At 35.4% G+C, this 19,759-nt stretch overlaps 1 protein-coding gene across 2 annotated transcripts; it reads right to left on the bottom strand.

Moving 5' to 3' along the window:
* Nucleotides 1-276: 276 nt before the first annotated feature.
* tmem240a (transmembrane protein 240a) lies at nucleotides 277-15,093 on the bottom strand. 2 transcript variants are annotated; one of them, XM_087307187.1, is made up of 4 exons: nucleotides 14,553-15,093; nucleotides 14,177-14,283; nucleotides 9,609-9,817; nucleotides 277-4,335 (listed from the first exon to the last, which is right to left on the bottom strand). In XM_087307187.1, exons 1-4 carry the CDS (start codon nucleotides 14,607-14,609, stop codon nucleotides 4,181-4,183), a joined length of 528 nt encoding a protein of 175 aa, XP_087163313.1. In that variant the 5' UTR covers nucleotides 14,610-15,093; the 3' UTR covers nucleotides 277-4,180. The 2 variants fall into 2 exon arrangements, with proteins under 2 accessions (XP_087163313.1, XP_087163314.1); XM_087307188.1 differs by having other exon boundaries at nucleotides 14,177-14,367.
* Between the last annotated feature and the right edge of the window lie 4,666 nt (nucleotides 15,094-19,759).

Here is a 19,759-nt window from a genome sequence, read left to right on the forward strand (position 1 = left end):
TCAATTCGGTGGGTGGGAAACCACACTCCCACATCATGTTGGGGTCGGTCTCAAAAGGGGAGGGTTTTGGATCCTAATTTAATGTCAGGAAATTAAAAAAAGAGACTTACTGTGTTTATCCCAGTATGACTGTGGACACATTATACCTACACACAGTTCTGTCCAAACAGCTTACAAAAGATGATTTTCATAGGTGCCCTTTAAAGTAAAGTGTAGAGTGTGAATTGCTCCATCCGTACCTTCAGTAGCAGAAACGACACATTCCGAAACTAGGGGTCACTGTTGTGCTTCAATGGCACTTTTAATAAAACAGACATTTTATCTTCACAACAGCAATGTCTGGACATAAAGAGGAAGAGAAAATTGGGTCAGGGCTCTCTGTGCTGGCAGGCTGGTTGTTCTTGTTTGAGAATGGAGTATAGTTTTAAAAGCACACCTGGAAGGACTATCAGACACAGTGTAGGGAAGACAAGGCAAGTGCTAGTGATTCTCTCACAAATGAAAGATGACGTTCAAAACAACAAAAAGAGCCCTGACCGCTCATTTCAACCTTCCCGCACTCTCCTTTATTTACAGATAAAATTAATACATTCAATTATTTCACGTAGTAACAAAGCTAGTCGATCTCTTTATCATCCATCCAAAAAGTTCACATATCTCATCTGCATTCAATATTCTTTCCTCTTTATGTTTTTTCTCTGTCTTTTTATACTCGTCTTCTCTAAGAACCTCCGCCCCTGTGTTTGCTTAAAAGATTAGTTCAATTCACATTAGAAATCCTGTCACCATTTGTTCACCTTCATGTTCATCTTTAAACACAAATGAAGATACTTTTTTAGGAAAGTCTGTTCGCCCAAACATTTGCAAAGAGATCCAAGAATAAATCCATATGAATCAAGTGGCTTAATTCAAGAGACACGATTGCTTAATATGATGAACAGATTAAACTCGAGCTGGGATTCACAAATAAACATTGATCAATGAACATAAACAGAAGCTCAACCAAGGAACATTTGAAGGAAAGTCTGTTCACTTGGCAGCCATATTTGCAATACTTCTGTGCAGCTGTTTTATACCAAGTCCTATCTTGAATGGGAAAATCTTAAAACACTCTTTGATAAACTGCCATATATTTGAATCTGTGCACACTAAGGGCTAGTATTCTCCACAATACAGTGTGTTAGATGAAGATTCTATTGCAATAACAAACATGAATAAAAAATAAATAAATAAATAAATATAAAAAGACAGACATGGTGAATAAACGAGACCGTTTGTTAAGTACAGAGAAAAGGATTATAATTAATAATTAATTTCTATTCTGATGAAAAATATTGAGTTAATGTCATTGTCAACAACGCTGTGAACTTTTAAAAATAGGTTTGTTTGGAACACACCATAAAAGAGAGAGAGAGTTTTGCCCAAACATGAAAATGTCTCACCCTCAAAAAGGTTCCAAACCATTAAGAATTTCTGAAAGCCATTGGCAGCCAAAGTAAACAAATACAATGGAAGTCAATAGCTCTCAGTTTCCAGTATTCTTAAAAATATCTTCTTTTGGTGTTCAAAATCAGGTTTGGAACGAGAGGAGGATCAGTACAATAAATGATGACAGAATTTTAATTTTGGGGCGAACTAAGCAGATTTATCCACATGAAAGACCTTCAAACGTCAGAATAACATTGCACTGCATCTCCAATATGGCAGGAAAATTAAATAAACTAAAATGTGGAAGACGTTAAATGTGACAAGATGATTGTCAGTTTAAAAAGTGACTAAGAAAGAAAGATGAAACAACAAATGCCTGCCTACTTAAAATATGTAATTGATAATTTAAAGTTGGTGAAAAACACAATTGGAAGCTAAATACTTTACTTAATTTTACTTACTTATTTTACTTAAAGAGCAGAACTTATTCTACCATACTCTTCTTTTCAAAGTGGACCATCTGTAGCTGTGTTTTAAAATAATGCACTTTACAATATGAGCTTATACACTCAACCATCCAGCGTATGAATTTTATAAGGTTATTTTGTCATTTAAACCTCCATTATGTAACTAAATCTTTGACAATCGAGTGCATGAAGTGCTCAACATTTCACACTAAATACGTTTTATTTTTGGAATTTTCAATGTAAATAGAATAGTACATAATTATGCGAACTAGCACACAACTACTGTATTATTGTAATCTTTGTCTTAACTATATTTGCTTGATGTGTGTGAACAAACCTCATTGGTTCTTAGAAGTTCAAGCATGCCATGTGACACATGAGAATCATTGGTTCTCACATGTCAAGCAGGCATGTTTATGGTTCTATGATTAAAGGCCCTATCATACACCCGGTACAATAAGGCGTAAGACGTGTTTGGCACAATTTGCTGCTATTTTCAGATCGCCGCAACCCTAATTTTCACGTTTTGCACCACATTGTTTAAATATCACATCCATTTGCACCACTTTGTGGACTCATGAGCATGCTGATCTAAAATAGAGGTGTGTTAAGGCGCATTGTTGGCGTGTTGCTATTTTGAAGAACTGAAATAGACTGCCCCATTGACCATCTAAAAGCAGGTCTAAAGTCCAGGGCAGAGCACTTTGGTTATGCGCCTATGTGGGTTCAAATCTTTACACACTGCTTAATACACACAGGATGTACAGCAACAAACAAATATCTTTACATATGAAAAAAAATTAAAGAATTCAAATGTTACAAAAATTATTTTCTACATAATTATAAAAAACACTGCCTTCATGCCACATTTCGAGGGGCTTTTTACGTTTATTCATGACAATTTGCATTTGTATAATGTTATTATTATAAGTAGTATTATTTATTATTTGAAAAAAAGTTTGTCCGTTTGTCAACTTTTGGACATGCATGCATCACCATATGGGGCATAAGAATAGGACAAGTGTTTAGATTAAACTTTTTTGACCACACGTCATTATTATTGTTCATTTATTCGTTTGCTGGAAATTAGAGCTGAATTTAGAAACAGTTTTGACACAATTCTTTGCGCTTAACAAACAAAATTAAATATGTAGGTTAATGGATGTCTTCAGTGGAGTGAGTTTACACCGATTCCTTATCCACGAAAGTAAAGGAGTAGAGTAAAAGTAAAGAGAAAGCGAAAGTATAGAGGCTGAATGCAGGAGGCTGATTCTTTATCCTTACGCAGATGGTCTATTAAACTCACAGCATAGTTTTCTCACTAGTGTTTTTCTACTTACAAACTCCAGTTATAGATAGCAAATGCGCCATGGTGTGAAGCAACTGACTCTTAAAGGGAATGAGAGATGAGACTCTGATTGGTTTAATGTAGATTATACTCAAAAGACCCCAATAACTCATTAAGAGAATAAACACAACCCTGTTAGACCATGCGCCGGGTTTAAAGTGTATTTTGTTCCTCCTCAAAATAGCAAAAGTGGATTCAGACACAGCCTTAATGCTTTTGCGCCATGAGCTTTAGACTTTGCACCCAGATCGTTAAAATAGAGCCCTAAATCTGAATGCTGTAAATGTTGTCCACGTATTAGAAGACTTGGATTCAATGCTAAATTCATATGGATTTCTTTTGATTCTTCACAGTTGTTTTGCATGAACAGTGCAGAAGTCTCTCTTTCTTATGTCGTGTGTTTGGAATGACATCAGAGTGAGTAAACTGACCGAATTTTCATTTTTGAGTTGAACTAACCTTTTAAATCCCGTAAACAATATGTATAACTATTTACATGAGCATTAATCTCTAACTATACCATCACAAAACCATGACCACCCACCTCCCACCCCACCCGCTAATCACCCCCCTCCCAAAAAGTCCTGATGGAAAAGCTAAAAAAGGTGGGTGGGGGGGAAACAAGGGAAAAAAACATGGATTGGCTCAAAATGTCTCACAAAATCATTTCTTGCATCCTCCCCCATTCTAAAAGTGCATGCCTAGATTCAGCAATTGAAAATAAAATGCCTGTACAGAGAAAAACCTTTCTAAATCGCCCGCCAAACATGGCGAACATTGACACGGATCAGCATAATGGCAACAAGAATCTTCTTTCTTCTTTTGGCAAATACTCAAGTGGTTTTCGAAGGTCTAAAAGATGTAGTGGAACAATTAAAGTGGGTCTCTGAGGCAGCAGCTGGTAATGGGAGCAGTTTTGTGGAAACTGCCGGTAAAGTCAGAGGTGACGGGGACTTGGGTGACCATTGTGATAAAGCTTCTGCTTGATGTGCACCATGTTTCCGCTGGAGTCCTCCAGTTGCCGAAGCTGTGCACGTCTACGCAGGTCCCGAAGGTTGCAAAACTGTGGCAACCACGACCAGGAAGGGGTGTCTGTGAGAGAAAAACCCATTAGCAGTGGTCGAACGACGGAGATCCATACATTTCTTAATGACTACGCTAATGAGATGGTTAAGAAAATGTATATCTTACAATGAAGCAGCATGTCTGCTCAATGTGTTAATGGAAACAGCATGTGGGTGCAGACGTGGAGGTATAGCGAAACCACAGAGAGTCCCTCAGACAACTAGCCCTGCTGGAAGTGTGTCAGTGTGTGTGTGTTAAAGGGAGCGGGGGTTATTTATAGCCTTTCATGGGTCTGCCATCCACTAGGACTGTGGTGAAGGGTACACAGAGGAAGACGGTGAATAAGGGTTTTTAAAGCCATATATATGGGCCAAAGGAATAGAAGGAAGAGTACAAAAAAGAGCTGAATATTAAGGTTATTTTTATATATATATATATATATATATATATATATATATATATATATATATATATATATATATATATATATATATATATATATATATAGATGTTGTGCTGTATATGCTGTGTATAAAGGTACTTCTGTATGTACCTAATTTTACTTTATTTTTAACTATTCTTACATCATTTTCAGGTTTTTATTGACTGTAAGCGTAATAATAAATAAAACATCTCTAGACAAATTATTATAATAGATATATAGATTATAAAATGTAAAAATATTATATTTAATACAAAATATAATCATATTTTTACTCCAACAAATTAAATAAATGATCAAATGTCACAGCTGAACACATTAATAAACACTGTACAAAAATGTCATGCTAAAATAAGGAACGAGAGCTAAAATTCATGATTGTCTCAATTCACAGTGCGTGTATTGTATGTGTGTGCATGTATGAGTATGACTGCATGCTTACGTCTGGCCAACTTGCCTTCTCTATCCAGCTGCTCTTTGTCTATTTATAGCACTTGCACAGTACAAGGGTGCAAGTCTGTGTGTGTGCGGGTGGGGGCGGGGCATGACAGCATCTCCCTTCCTCCTTCCTTTCCATCAGCCTCACCTTCACTCCCTGTCTTTGTGAGGCTAAATGAGGCTGACCTGCCATCAACGTCACAATTTCACAGCTGTGGTGTGGTTTACAAGAGGGGCATCCCCAGTATTTTTTCAGCAAGTCATATCATATGGAGAAACCATTTTGTGCTGGAACTAGATTCATATAAGGATGTTGTTTTCCTTAATGATATAATCACAGTTAGAATATATATATATTCCCCTTTGGATGCTGAAGGATAGTTCAACCAAAAGATAAAAAATTTCTCTTTATTTTTTCTCTCACTCTTACGTAGTTCCAAAAATGTTGCTTAATCTTAATTTTGAATTAAAAAAAAAAAATTCATTCATTTTCTTGTCAGCTTAGACCCTTTATTAATCCGGCGTCACCACAGTGGAATGAACCGCCAACTTATCCAGCAAGTTTTTACGCAGCGGATGCCCTTCCAGCCGCAACCCATCACTGGGAAATTGGTTTATATATATATATATATATATATATATATATATATATATATATATATATATATATATATATATATATATATATATTCACATATAATATGTAATTTACTGGTTCTTGTACATCGAGCTTATGTTATGTGCGGAATGTATGGTCGTGTTTAGTCATATTTGAAGTTATACTAAGAGGTGCAAAAGAGCACATATTTTCAGTCACTTTTTTAGATACATGAAGCACAGTATTTTCCAGATGTCGGCAAAAGGGACGATTCTTTCAGCAATTACAAAAAAGCTGGCCTTTATTATTGATTTCTAGAATATTGCATCTTTACAATGTTGCTATATCATTCAAGTGAACCCCAAAAAGCTGGTCGTCCACAAAAGATGGAAAGAATCTGTGGAGAATCAATGGGCTATCGGTTCAACGATGAAGCTGGAATTGTTCACCAATTCAGCAATGAACATGATAAGGCTCTGTATCCCAGCATGCATTTAAAAGGATTTGGTTTGTAAGCACAGTGTTTGCAGGGATCAAACCTCTCATTAACAGAAAAAAACTAAAGACTAGACTAAACTTTGTTGAGCATGTTGTGTGGATAGAGAACTGCTAAATCATTTTAATTTAAAAGTTTTAATTTTCTTGGGTTCAATGGGAAACTGTGGAAAACTGAATCCATGTGTATGTAGAGAAGTGTTTGCAGAAACATTTCTGCAGCAAGGGTTTGGCCTCTTAATCACTCAAAAGCCAGGGATTTTATGCAGGTTAATGAGATTCTGACATTAAGCAAACTGGGGAAATCAGTTCCTTGAAATTGAAAACATTGTGACCATAATGAAATGGCCACCCCAGAGCCCTCATCTAAACTTGATTGAAAACTCTGGAAAATTCTTGGTGACCAAATAATGTCTAAAAAACACTAAAGTCAGTGAAATGTAGAAGAGGCTGTAAGAAGAAGGGATTAAGATCAACCAGAACAGTGGAAGAGACAAATGATGTAGTGTATTTTTTCTTTGTGTTCAAAGTGTTTTGGTTATTTTGGAAAACCCTATTCTACACTCATGGCAAAGCCTCAACAAAAATTCCTTCAAAGTTTGAACAATGAATCATATATTAATTCTGAAAAAAGTTTTATAAATCCATATTTACTGTATTAACCTTTATTATCCATATAAAAGTTATAAAAACCCCTTGATTCTTATGGATTAATTTTACTACAATTACACAGACATTTTTGGATCTTCTAATTATTGATTAACAGATTCTTTGTTGGAGGGCCAGAAAAAAAAATTGTTATTTAAAAACTAAATTTATGTTTTGAAGATTACCCAAAGTCTTAAAGGGTTTGAAATGACATGAAGTTGAGTGAATGATGACAGAGTTTGGCAAAATATACCTTTAAATTGTATATTAATACATAGTATTCTAGAAGCAACACCGTCTTTTCTCTTGGTTTTCGATTGTTGTAACCTTTTTAGTTTCAATATTATTGTATTATAAATGCAACTTATTGTTTCTGCACACTGTAACAGAGCTTTTCTTTTCTTAGTGCAAGCTTCAAGATAGGACAGTCAAGATATAACAATAATTGTAAAATCAAATATCCTACGGATTCACGTGTTTATGTGGTAAGAAGCAGGATAGTCATTGACTATCACAGAATAAGCTCTAACAAGCTAATCAGCAGCTGATGAGGAGAGCTTAATTACTAAATTACATGTTGGTGGCACTTTATAATCTATTTTGTTTAATGTATTTTTGTTCTTCCAAGTTTCATTTTTTTTTCTTTTTTAAAAATATTTTAGTCTCCTTGACCAGTCCATTTGATGAACACAATAATCACAAGCATCCCCTTTTAAAGTGCTATTTACATATTCCGCCACAGCTCATGTACCTCTTTGCCCTTAAAAGACCCCAAACTGTTATGAACAACTGCTGCATTGCCTGTGATTCCGTTACATTGACTGAAAACCTGCTGTTAATTCCTGCAGCCACAGTCTCCATCTTAATGCATTCATTACCAGGGTGATAATAACAGGGCAGAAGGGGAGCGCCGACAGCTGATGAAAATGAAAAATGTTTGTGTGTAAATGTTTGGGGAAAGAAAATTGAATTTTGGAAAAAAAGTTTGGGAAAAAATATGTTTATTAACATAAAAGCCAATACAGTGGGACACATTTTTAAAGAGGTTTTTAGAAACGTATAAGAATTTAATCCTATACAAATGCAGGTAAATGATCACTTTACGACACCAACTGTTTACTTAATGAAATGATCTGCTCTAGCATGGCATACTTTTAAACACCACTTTCATGATTACTAAAATATTCAAATTTAGTTTTAGTTTTTAATATTTAGTTTTAATATTGAGACAAAGCTAACTAACATATTTTAAACTAGGTTCAAAATGTCACTAAGGCACTTGCTCATCACAGTAAAATATTTAACGTAAATTCTTTTAAGATACAGTAACCAGTTTTAGTACCCATTTAAATCTTGCACATAAAACATGCCTTTTTTTAGCAATAACACTTAATCATGTTCAATATCAAAATTGTCACGTAAAAAAAAAAAAAATTATATATATATATATATATATATATATATATGTGTGTGTGTGTGTGTGTGTGTGTGTGTGTGTGTGTGTGTGTGTGTGTGTGTGTGTGTGACCCTGGAGGACCACAAAACCTATCATTGCCTTATATAACCTTAAACTTACTGCAACATTTTGTATTGCATGGGTATATTTTTGACAATAGTCAAAAACACACTGAATGGGTCAACATTATACATTTTTATGCTAAAAATCATTTAAATATTAAGTAAAAATCAAGTTCCACAAAGGTATTTTGTAACCTACAGCAAATGTATCAAACCCTAATTTCTGATAATGCGCATTACTAAGCACTTCATATAGAAAACTTTAAAGGTGATTTCCATTTCCATTTCATTTACAATTTAAACCCTTCAGATTCAAGATTTATTCAAGAGTATATACAGGAATCAGAGAGTGAAATTCAATAGCATTTAAGACCTCTTTTAAAACTCTTTTCATACATTTTAAGACCTTATAACCACTTTTCAACCAGAAACACTTGCAAGATTTTAACTTACAGTATATTTACTAAATAAATATAATAATGTAAACTAATCCAAAACTAAAAAAAAAATATTTATATACTGAATACAAATCTATTAAATCTATTTAATTCAGCAGGTTAGCACCTACAAAAATGCAGAAAAATTGGTGTTGCCTTGATTACTGCAGTAAACAAAACAGCATGATGCCAAATCTAGTATTGAATTCATAAACTACACAGCATCCTGATATTTGCAGGTTTAATTCAGGCAAACTTAAGTATACAAGCATACATTGCATAATCAAAAATGATATAAAATTTAATACCTTGCAAAATAGCATTTAAGACTTTTAAAATATTTTTTAGGGCCTTAAATTTCTCTAAATTGATTTGTCATCTTATAATACTTTTTAAAACCCCGCGGACACCCTGTTACAAAGTATGAATCAATAGAAAACTTTCAGGTGATGTATAAAACTTCAAAAAAAAAAAAAAAAAGAAACTTAAGACTGGTTTTGTGGTCCCGGGTCAGATATATAATGGCAACAAATAAACAAAAAGCACTTCTGTCCATAACATAAACTCACATGAAGGAAGAAAGCTTGATTCATGCATAAAAATCAATCCGTAAACACTAATAATTGTCAGTAGCCGCATAGCAGTTCCTACAAGCAAATGCGCTGTCCTCTATCCACATATATGCTCTCCATATACTCTTGGTTACAATGTTCTTCCCACTCACCATAATAGCGACTGGCTCTCCAGGCCCTCACAGCACAGTGCAAAGCTCCATCCAGCCACAACAACAGCCAGCTGATACAGAAGCCCAGCAACAGCCCCAGCATGAGGTCCATCTCCTGTTTGGTCACACTGTCACTCACAAAGTAATTCTCGGATGAGTCCACGAGCGAATGGTCTCCATCGTATGGAATTACGTAGTGAACATGATGCCTGAGGCAAAAAGAGGAAAACAGTTTAGAGGTTTGCAATTAGCTGAGACATGAACATTTCACATGGAAGTGTAGGAAAGTTTACAATAAATGTGGAGAGAGAGACAATGAGGATCTATTATGTCAATTACACCAACATTTGCTTTAATAACACTCTCAGCAGGACATTTCTATACTGATACTTGGTTCCAACTGAGCTAAGTCAAGCTGGGGTTGTTGTCTTGGAGCATGTAAATGCAGTGAACATATGGTTTGGAACAAGGCTGTTGCAGATTATGCCCTATTAACTTTTTTTTTGCACTGTGGATGTTTAATGGGCAAATACTTAATATTGAACTGAATTATGTACAGATGCACACCTTTCTTTGGTTTTTATGTTAAAAAATATGATGTATATAATTGTTAATTGATTGTTTACTAACTCACCTAACACAATCTCAATCCTCAGATTTGAAGGTTTGAAGGTTAGGACTGCACAATATATCGTTTTAGCATTGATGTCGCAACGTGTGCATCTGAAATAATCACATTGCAGGATCGGCAATGTTAAATTGGGATAATATTTGACCAGGGAATGCAGTTCAGAACATGAAGTCATAGGAGCTTTTACTATAATAGAGCAAAAATGTATTATTTGCATATGTTTTAATGGCCTGTGACTGTATGAGCATATCAAGAAAGTTTAAAGCATTCAGGCACAATGAATTGTACCATTTAAATCGTTAATAAAAAATATTTAATTGAATTATTTATACAACGAAGACATATGCAGTGCAAGTTTACCTTTGAATATTCGATTTCTGTACCTGAATTCTTACCAAACAGAGCTAATTAAGTCAACTGGTGAAATTGTATTCATACGGCAATACATATTGCAGAAAAGCAAAACATCGCAATGTCAGATTTTTCCAATATCGTGCAGCCCTAATACAGATACATAATCCAAATACACCTATTTGAAAATCTGGATTCGGAGTTTACAAAGAAAAATCTAGATACTGACAAAATCACCATTAAAGTTTTCTAAATTAAGTGTTTACTAATAACTAGGCCCACATGGAATCTGGGCCATTGATGTTGTTTATGTGTGTACATTTATATTTATTCAGTTTTAAAATTAATTTCAGTAATAATATTGACTAATATGAAAGTGTTCAGGGGGTTCATTCCACTGTGGTGACCCCTGATTAATAAAGGGACTAAACCGGAAAAAAAAATGAATGAATGAACGAATGAACGAATGAAAGTGTTCATTTGATTTATTTATAACAGTTTTTTAGAAGTTATATTATATGAGTGACTTTCTTTGTTTACCAATTAAGTGGATCTAGATGGATTTTCATTGAAAACATTGAATAAAAGTTAAAAAGCTATTACTTTTTAAATACATATAGTTTATAGTTATGATACTCCCAAAATAATTTTGCTCGAATCTACAAAATTCTCTGCAGAAATAGCAAAATATGTCTGTAGATTCTGTCTGGCCCTACTAATTACTAATCAAAAATTAAGTTTTGATATATTTACAGTAGGAAATGTACAAATTTTTTATGTAATATTCTAATGATTTTTTGCCAAAAAATAAATAAATAAATCTACCATCTTGACCTGTTTTAGAGTATGTTTTAGCTATTGTCAAAAATACACCTGTCTTGTGGTCCAGGGTCACGTTATAAACGTAATGAACAACTGCTACTTTTCTTTTTTTTTTAAAGCAGGAAGTAAAGGCCAATTTACACCAAGAATGATGACTATGTATAAAAAAAATGTAACTTTATTAGTGTGCACACCAGTGGATGATATAGTTCTGGAGTGCTGAAGTTTTGTCTTCTGGCACTTTAATTGCTCAAGCTAGTCGAAGCAGGATGGATTCTGATTGGCTGGTAATGTTTTGTCATTTATTAGCTCAGAAAAAAAAATCTAAAAGTGAATTAACAATAACATTGTTGTCCCTCTGTGTTGCTTATCATTATAGTTGTGTTGATACAGTTATAGTATCTTCTATTCTATTTTACTTTTAGTATAACATTGTTATTGTCAGTTTAAAATCTGTTGTGCTAATGGACTTTACATCAGCATAAGTATTTGTATTCAATCAAAGTTTGTTATTTAAAATACACAGGTAGATGTTAAGCGAACACATTAACACTTTGATCATACATTTATACACCACAAACACACTTGAAGAATTTAAATAAAATGATGGTTAATAGAAATCATAATAGTGTTTCATGGATGAAAGAAATGATTTACATTAGAGTTTTGTTCCTTGTTTCATCAAATATCAGGCCACTGAGAAACTTTTTACTGACCATGACCCATTTATAATGCTCTTGGTCCTGATTTATGACACAGAATATACTCTATGTTTGGAAACAAAAGATCGAGTTACACTGTAACAGATTACCCTAAATAATAATTTAATAAATGAAATCTTACTTTAATGTGAACTAATGATGAGTATTAACGCAAACACTAATCAAGAACTTAGATTTGAATATGAATTCATTAGTGGAAACTTACCCCCAAAGTGCTAATTAATACATTAACTGACACAAGCACATGGTCAAGGTGGTCCTTATTCACACATGAGTCATGACTCATGTGTTAGTAAAATTAGATTTTATGCCTTAACTTAATTTGCATAACATGTACTGTTATTAGTTATATATTTTGATCAGTTCTCCAGCAACCATACAGTCTAAATCACATCAGATTTCACTGACCAAAAGGCTGTCTGACTGACATGTAAAGCAACCAGGGATAATCTTCTGTTGCATTGTGTTTAGGGGCATGAAAAAAGTATATGCCAGAAAGACAATGCCAGAAAGTACAAATGCTTGTGTAACCCATCATTTAGTTGATCATGATAAAGGCTGTTGTGTCGTAATGGTTAGTTTAGGTGGACCATTAGAAAAGATTACACATGGCCAATCAGCCAATCAAATGATGACTTAAAAAATGTCCTATTATCAGTTACAAATTATGATCAGTTCTCCAGCAACAGTATAGTCTCCTGTAGCCAAATCACATTAGATTTCACTGACCAATAGGCTGTCTGATTGACATGTAAAGCAAGCAATTACAGTTAATTGTCTGAAGCGTTGTGTTTAGGGGCATGAAAAAAGTATATGCCATAAAGACAATGCCGGAATGCACAAATTCTTCTTTAACCCAGCATTTAGCTGATCATGATAAAAGCTGTTGTGTCGTAATGGTTAGTTTTTAGGTGAACCATTAGAAAAGGTGACACATGGCCAATCAGCCAATCAAATGATGACTTATAAAAATGTCCTATTATCAGTTACAAATTATGATCAGTTCTCTAGCAACAATAGTCTCCTGTAGCCAAATCACATCAGATTTCACTGACCAAATGGCTGTCTGACTGACATGTAAAACAACCTAAAGAAGCAACCTGGCTCTTCTAAAGAAGAGTTCATCTTCTGTAGCGTCGTGTTTTAAAAAAGTAAATGCCAGAAAGTACTAATACTTTTTTAACCCAGCAGTTGGTTGATCATGATAAAGGCTTTTGTTCATTTCTAGGTGGACCATTAAAAAAAGACAATCAGCCAATCAAATGATGATCTTAAAACTCCTGAAGCGTTTCCATTTTTGTCTGCCATGTGAAGCAGGCCTTCAGTTTGTGTGACGGAGACTATCAAGAGTAGGGTGTTAAAACATGGACTTCTAACTGAGAGCAATTAAGATCTGACCCAATTCACCACCCTCAGCAACTTGTTATCAACAGTTTGATCTTAAACTGCTCAAAAGTCAGGCTCCAATAGGCCTATTATTCAATATAAAAGGAAAAACTGTCAATGTAAACATTTGTATAATATACAAAATAAGCTATCTGTATTAAATAAAGAGAAAGTGTTTATATTTTGTCCAACCAATTTTTGGTTCCAGGTTAAACATGACAGAACTGTTCTTATGGATTAACTCTACTGTATTGAAATCACATTTTATTTCACTAATATCAAGGATCACTAAAAAGAGCTACATCTTCAGTTGTGTTTTGAGAAAAATCACACCTTGATACGCAGAAAGAAAAAACACGCCGAAAAATCAAGAAGAATTCTTCTACTCAAACACCGACGCAAAGCAACAGTAGCTGCTCAGTAGCTGTGATAAACCACACGAATTACGCCCAAATTATGACATAAACCCCACGAAAACACAAATAAGGCCTGTAATGTGACAATCTCCGATTGAAAAAAATGAGATGAGAAGAAAAACAGTGTTTCGCAAGGGCTGGAGAATGGCTCAGGCCTAAGAAGCTGTTGGTAAGAGCTGTCAATTTCTGGCTCTCGAGCTAGAATTCAATTCATTATTAACGTTTGGTTTGTTGTTTTACCTTCCACAGTTGCAATGACAGACGCGGTCCTCTCCTCGTAAATGCGGTAAGATGTAGTTGTGAAAGCGGTCCAGGAGTGCGTTCATGTCCATTAAACACGCTATCGCCTGCAAAGAACCATTCGAGTCAACCGGGACATGACAAGCAGTATTGGAACACAGCAACCGCTACATGACCTGGTACTGTGACCACTGCAGGGGAAAATACACATTACATTTCCACATCAGCCACTAATACACACAAAGTACGGTTGTGCTGGTCTTAATGAGATTTTTAAATGGACTTTCAGCGGTCCGCACACTCGTTAAGCCCCGATTTCACTTTGAAAAAAAAATATGACTGAAATGCTCAATTGTGAAGTGCTTGGAGGACTTACCATGACGACTGAAGCACCGAGGATCATAAAAATCATGGTGGTTGTGATCATATGCATCAAAACTTCCGAACTCGCCTTTCCTCTTCCCCGATCCGGTTAAACTAAAAACATGCCGTCCCGGGAGAAGACGCTCATGGATGCGCCCTCACCGCTGCACCTGCCTCAGCCCTGAACCCGCCAGATTGGGAAGTGTTTATAAGGCGCATAGGGTTAGAATGAGCAGCTCTCTCTTATCCCAGCACTCGGTCTTCAGCCACATCCAGCGATATACGTCCCCCCAGTGCTGCAGTTGAATCCGCCTCAGCCGTGCGGTTGGGAGGGAGCGCGTCCTAGTCTGATTACTGATGCTGATGCTTCTCTCCTCCTTCGCGCTCCGACGCCGTTAGAAATATCTTGCGGAAGCGAGCAGTGCCCGGGTCAGCTACTTATCTGATATATCTGTCTTGGAGTTGACGTCTAGTAGACCTTCGATTCGTCGTCGAGGATTTATTTGAAGAAATGTGTGGTCGGCTTTACATATCTGCCGTAGTCGTCACAGTGTAGCCTATGTGGCAAGCCGGTTTAACATTTAGGCTACATACTTACATTTTTTAACTCACAGGTTTGAGTTGGTAGGCAAATATAAAAAAACGTTTTAAGGACTTATATGTTTAAAATGTTGTTTATACATATGTTTAAAACATTGCTGAGCTAAGGGAAAGAGGGGCACAAAGTAACACTTTTTGGTTTTGGCCAAAAAATGAGTAATGAGGAGTAAAATATTACTATTTACCCACCAAGTTCTTTTAAAATGGTTCCATCTTTTAGCACAGAAGACGGTAATCACAACAAAATAAGATTTCATTAACGCACTTTCACAGATTTATTGAAAATAAAAAACTAATAAAAAAACTTTTATGCTGCAAAAATGGTTTCTCCTGTGTTTCTCATCCAAATTTAACCAAACTTTTTCAATAATTGTCAAGAAGACATCTACTGACACTGGTAAAAACCTTGGAGACATGCCATGGTTAACACTGAGCAAATACCTTAAAACTCAGTGTTACATTTTACCCCCGCGCTCCCTTATATTTTTATTAAAATAAAAAATAGCCTAATCTTTTTTATTAAACAATTAGTGTTATTTTATTTTATTATATTTTAAGATGTAATTTATACTTTTGATGAAGTAGGTTGAATGAATTTGTGTCATATTATCATTCTGGAGCTGGTGATTTGGTCTGTTCTGCTTCTTTCATTTATATAATCACTTATTAATTATGCTAATATTGGTCAATTTATATTACTGCCTGTTCTATTCACATTTAGCTTTCAATATTAACCTACTCACTCATTTTCCTTCAGCTTATTGCCTGCTTTATTAGGGGTCCACATAGTGGAATGAAATGCCAATTATGCTGGCATATGGTTCACACAGCAGGTGCCTTACATTACTAGCACTCAGTGCTGGGGAAACACCCACATACTTTCCCGTTCAGACATTATGGCCAATTTAAGTTGATCCAATTAACCTATACTGGACTTTGGACTGTGGGGGAAACAGAAGCAACTGAAAATCTGAGCAGACATAGGGAGAACATGCAAACTCCTCAAAAATAGGTCTCCTGATCCAGCCAGGACTTCAACCAGTGACTTTCTTGCTGTGAGGCAACCATGCTAACCTGCTTATAGGGGTAAAGTGTTTAGTGGCAGTGGAAGCTGTCACTCAGCCACCAAATATTCTTTTATCAGTTTGATTAATAATGTCTCATTTACATCATACAAAATCTTAGCTTTTTGGTCTTATTTTTCTTGTTAGAACTCATGAGAATTTCATTTAAGGAGCAAATGTAAATATGGCTTCATTCCAGCCACCCTTCGCCCAGCCTTCCTTCTACTCCCGGTCCTGAATTTGTTGGTACAGTTGTCAACATTTCTTGTTTATATAATTCAAAGCAACATTTGATAAATGTATAGGTCATAGACATTTATTGACCATGTCAAATTAAACTGAGAACAGTGATTATATATTGCCACGGGACATAAAAGTCCTATTAAATGCAAATAAAGAGTCTTTAACTATAGGGCACAATAAATACAAATTTGATATTAGTCATTGTCAATGAAGCTACTATTCTTCACCCAAAATAGGTTAATGTTTCAAAAATGTTTTGTGGAAATAAAATATCAAAATATGGTTTACATAATGGCTATAATAATTATAATCAATTAAATTAATGGGGCAGCACAGTGGGTATCGCTGTCACTGCACAGTAAGAAGGTGGCTAATTCGAGGCTCAGCTTGGTCAATTAGCATTTCTGTGTGGAGTTTGCATGTTCTTACCGTATTGGCATGGGTTTGCAGGTGCTCTGGTTTCCCCAACATTCCAAAGACATGCGGTACAGGTAAATTGGTGAAGTTAAATTTTCTGTAGTGTATGTGTGAAAATGAGTGTATGTGGATGTTTCCCAGTGATGGGTTGCAGCTGGAAGGACATCCGCTGCGTAAAACATATGCTGGATAAGTTGGCGGTTCATTCTGCTGTGGCGACCCCAGATTAATAAAGGGACTAAGTTGAAAAGAAAATGAATGAATGAATGAACAAATCAATGAATTAGAATGAGCTGTGCCCTAATCCTTAAAATGTTACTTTTAATATTTCATCTGGAAATATTTATTTTTTGCTGTAAACACTAAATGATATTATGTGGATGTCTTATGACATCCGTATGTATGTAAAATTTGCATTTGGTAAAAGTTGGTAAAAATGTGCAAACTAATTAAAGACCCATCACTTCTCTTCTTTTCTCTGTATTTAAAACATGTTTCGGCTATTTTACAACTCAACCTAACCATATTACCTAAAACTGTTTGCAAATGTTATTTTATTAACAAGATATTGTTAAATAGTGATGCATAAATTGGTACAAGTGTCAAATATTCAGCTATAAGCAGCAAAGCAATAAATAAAAAGTACTAAATATCTAAAGTTGCAAATTTTATGACAATAAAATATCAGTTTAACTTTTGTTTGATAAAACGATTCTAAGCATTTTCGAAAGTAAAAAAGATTCTACACATCTCTTTTCTTGTGTTGCCTGCTCAGACTGGAAATATCAGAATAGTGAAGCAAAATTGAAATCACAGATAGTTTTTATGAATAAAAGTAAAATTGGCTTGCCACACACTGTAGGTTTTTGTTGATAAAGTAGGCTTCTTTAAGCCACCATACGAGCAGTTCCTTCTTTCTTAAAATCCATTTAGGTTTATGCAGAATCTTCCATCAGTTTTATTCCTCGCTCTTTAATCCACAGCAGTTTCTTTCCTCCGTTTCTCGTGACCGTGCGCGCGCGTGTATGTGAGAGGGGTGGAGGGAGTCACGGAGAGGGGGTTTGGGTGGGGAGAGGTAGAAGACTCTTGACTAATTCACTTTTCCCGTAAAAGCACGGGTTGATCTTCTTCAATTAATGAAATGCACTACATTATATAGGACAGCCATCCCCCAAGGAGCGTGTAGTTTATCCCAGCCCATCCTCACGCCCCCTCGCGCGCTCTGCAGTTCATGTTGCGCCATTTCTTTCAGCCCGTATACGATTCTTCAGCTTCTGTATCTCACCTCCTGTTCCCGGTGTACGTAACTAACACATGTGAAAGGACCTTGACTGAAGAAGATACAAAGCACTGACAGACTTGGCAGGAATTCAGGCTTTAAGTCTTAACTCAATTTCCTACTTGATGCACTTCAGTTTCTTTCCAGCGCGCGCAGTAACGCAGAGTGATGAACACCAAAACGCAAACAAATCCATTCTGTTCTAGTGCTAAACAATGTGCGGCTGTGACAAGTGAAAATGCATCGCTGAGGATTTTTTTCTCTCTCTCCATGCAATAACTGCAATTTTCATTTTCACTGTGAAACACTAGTTCATTATAGGTAGTAATATATTGATGACACGCATCTTTGTCTGTGAAGGTCACTGTGAACATGCCATGATGTCCCTCACATTCAGCAGCAGCATTTCAGCACCCTGGAGAGCAGCACAGTGAAGATTTACTGCTGACCACCATCAAACTCTCTCTCTCTCTCTCTCTCTCTCTCTCTCTCTCTCTCTCTCTCTCTCTCTCTCTCTCTCTCTCTCTCTCTCTCTGTTGGATTGTCTGCCTACCTCAATAAGCTGACACAATGTAGAATGAAATGGAGAAAGAGCAAGACTGTTAAATAATGTTGTGACTGCTTTTCCTTTGCAAACCTCATAACAAATATAAAATTAAACTTGACATTCAGATCAAAAAGAATATTGACTTCATATATAGGCCTGTGTTTTTTAGCAGAATCTTTAATTGCATTGTTTTTCTTTGCACATTTAAAAAAAATATTTCGATATAACAAAATCTGTAAGAGTATTGCTCTTACAGATTTTGTTATATCGCAATATTTTGTTGAATTAAAACTTTTTCTTCAGATATTTAGAAAATCTCTTTTATATCTTGCGTATTAATATTTCATATTGTTTTATTGATATTGTTTTGAGAGCTTTTTAAAATGTTTTATTTATACATTGTAAAACATGTCGGTTCATTCCGCTTTGGCGACCCCAGACTAATAAAGGGACTAAGCCGAAAAGAAAATGAATGAATGAATGAAAAACACATTATAAAAAGGTAAAAAACAAAGGACAACAAAAACATGTAACAATAATCAAATACACTGAAGAGTATATAAAAAACACTACTGCAATCTTATATACAGAAAATACAGGTCTGGCGTGCTAACCAAAACAAGTATCCAGTACCTAGCTGGAAGTTGGGGTCAAGCTAAAAAGTTTGGACATGTTCATGAAGAGGTTTCCACAGTTTATTGAAAACAGTGTTAGATCGGTGAAGAGAGTTTTTCTCTAATTTCTTAAAATAAAGAACATTTCTTATCCAGCAAGTGTGGGAAGGAGGGTAAGGGCTCTTCCAGTTCAGAACAATTAAATGCCTAGCCAGAAGGGTTAAGAAGGCTACAAAGTCTGCAAAGTAAGAGGGTAAAGAGTCGCCAGGTGCAGAACCCCATAAACTAATAAATGGACAAGGTGGAATTTCAACATTCGTAATAACAGACATCGAGATGAACATTTCCCTCCAGAAAGAAAACAGGGAAGGACAGGACCAAAACATATGAATTAGAGTTACTGAACCTGTTGCACTCGAGGTCATTAGATGGGTTGATGCGAGCTATTTTAGAGCT

Source organism: Danio rerio, chromosome 23 (assembly GCF_052040795.2).
Source record: "Danio rerio strain M-AB ecotype USA chromosome 23, GRCz13ab, whole genome shotgun sequence".
In the NCBI taxonomy this organism is placed as follows: domain Eukaryota; kingdom Metazoa; phylum Chordata; class Actinopteri; order Cypriniformes; family Danionidae; genus Danio; species Danio rerio.

Excerpts from the sequence above, each read along its gene's own strand:
- tmem240a (XM_087307187.1), bottom strand. The coding sequence starts at position 14,609 with ATGCATATGATCACAACCACCATGATTTTTATGATCCTCGGTGCTTCA. Across the intron at positions 14,284-14,552 it reads TCGGTGCTTCAGTCGTCATG|GCGATAGCGTGTTTAATGGA; the intron begins GTAAGTCCTCCA and ends GGTTCTTTGCAG. Across the intron at positions 9,818-14,176 it reads TGTCATTGCAACTGTGGAAG|GCATCATGTTCACTACGTAA; the intron begins GTAAAACAACAA and ends TTTTTGCCTCAG.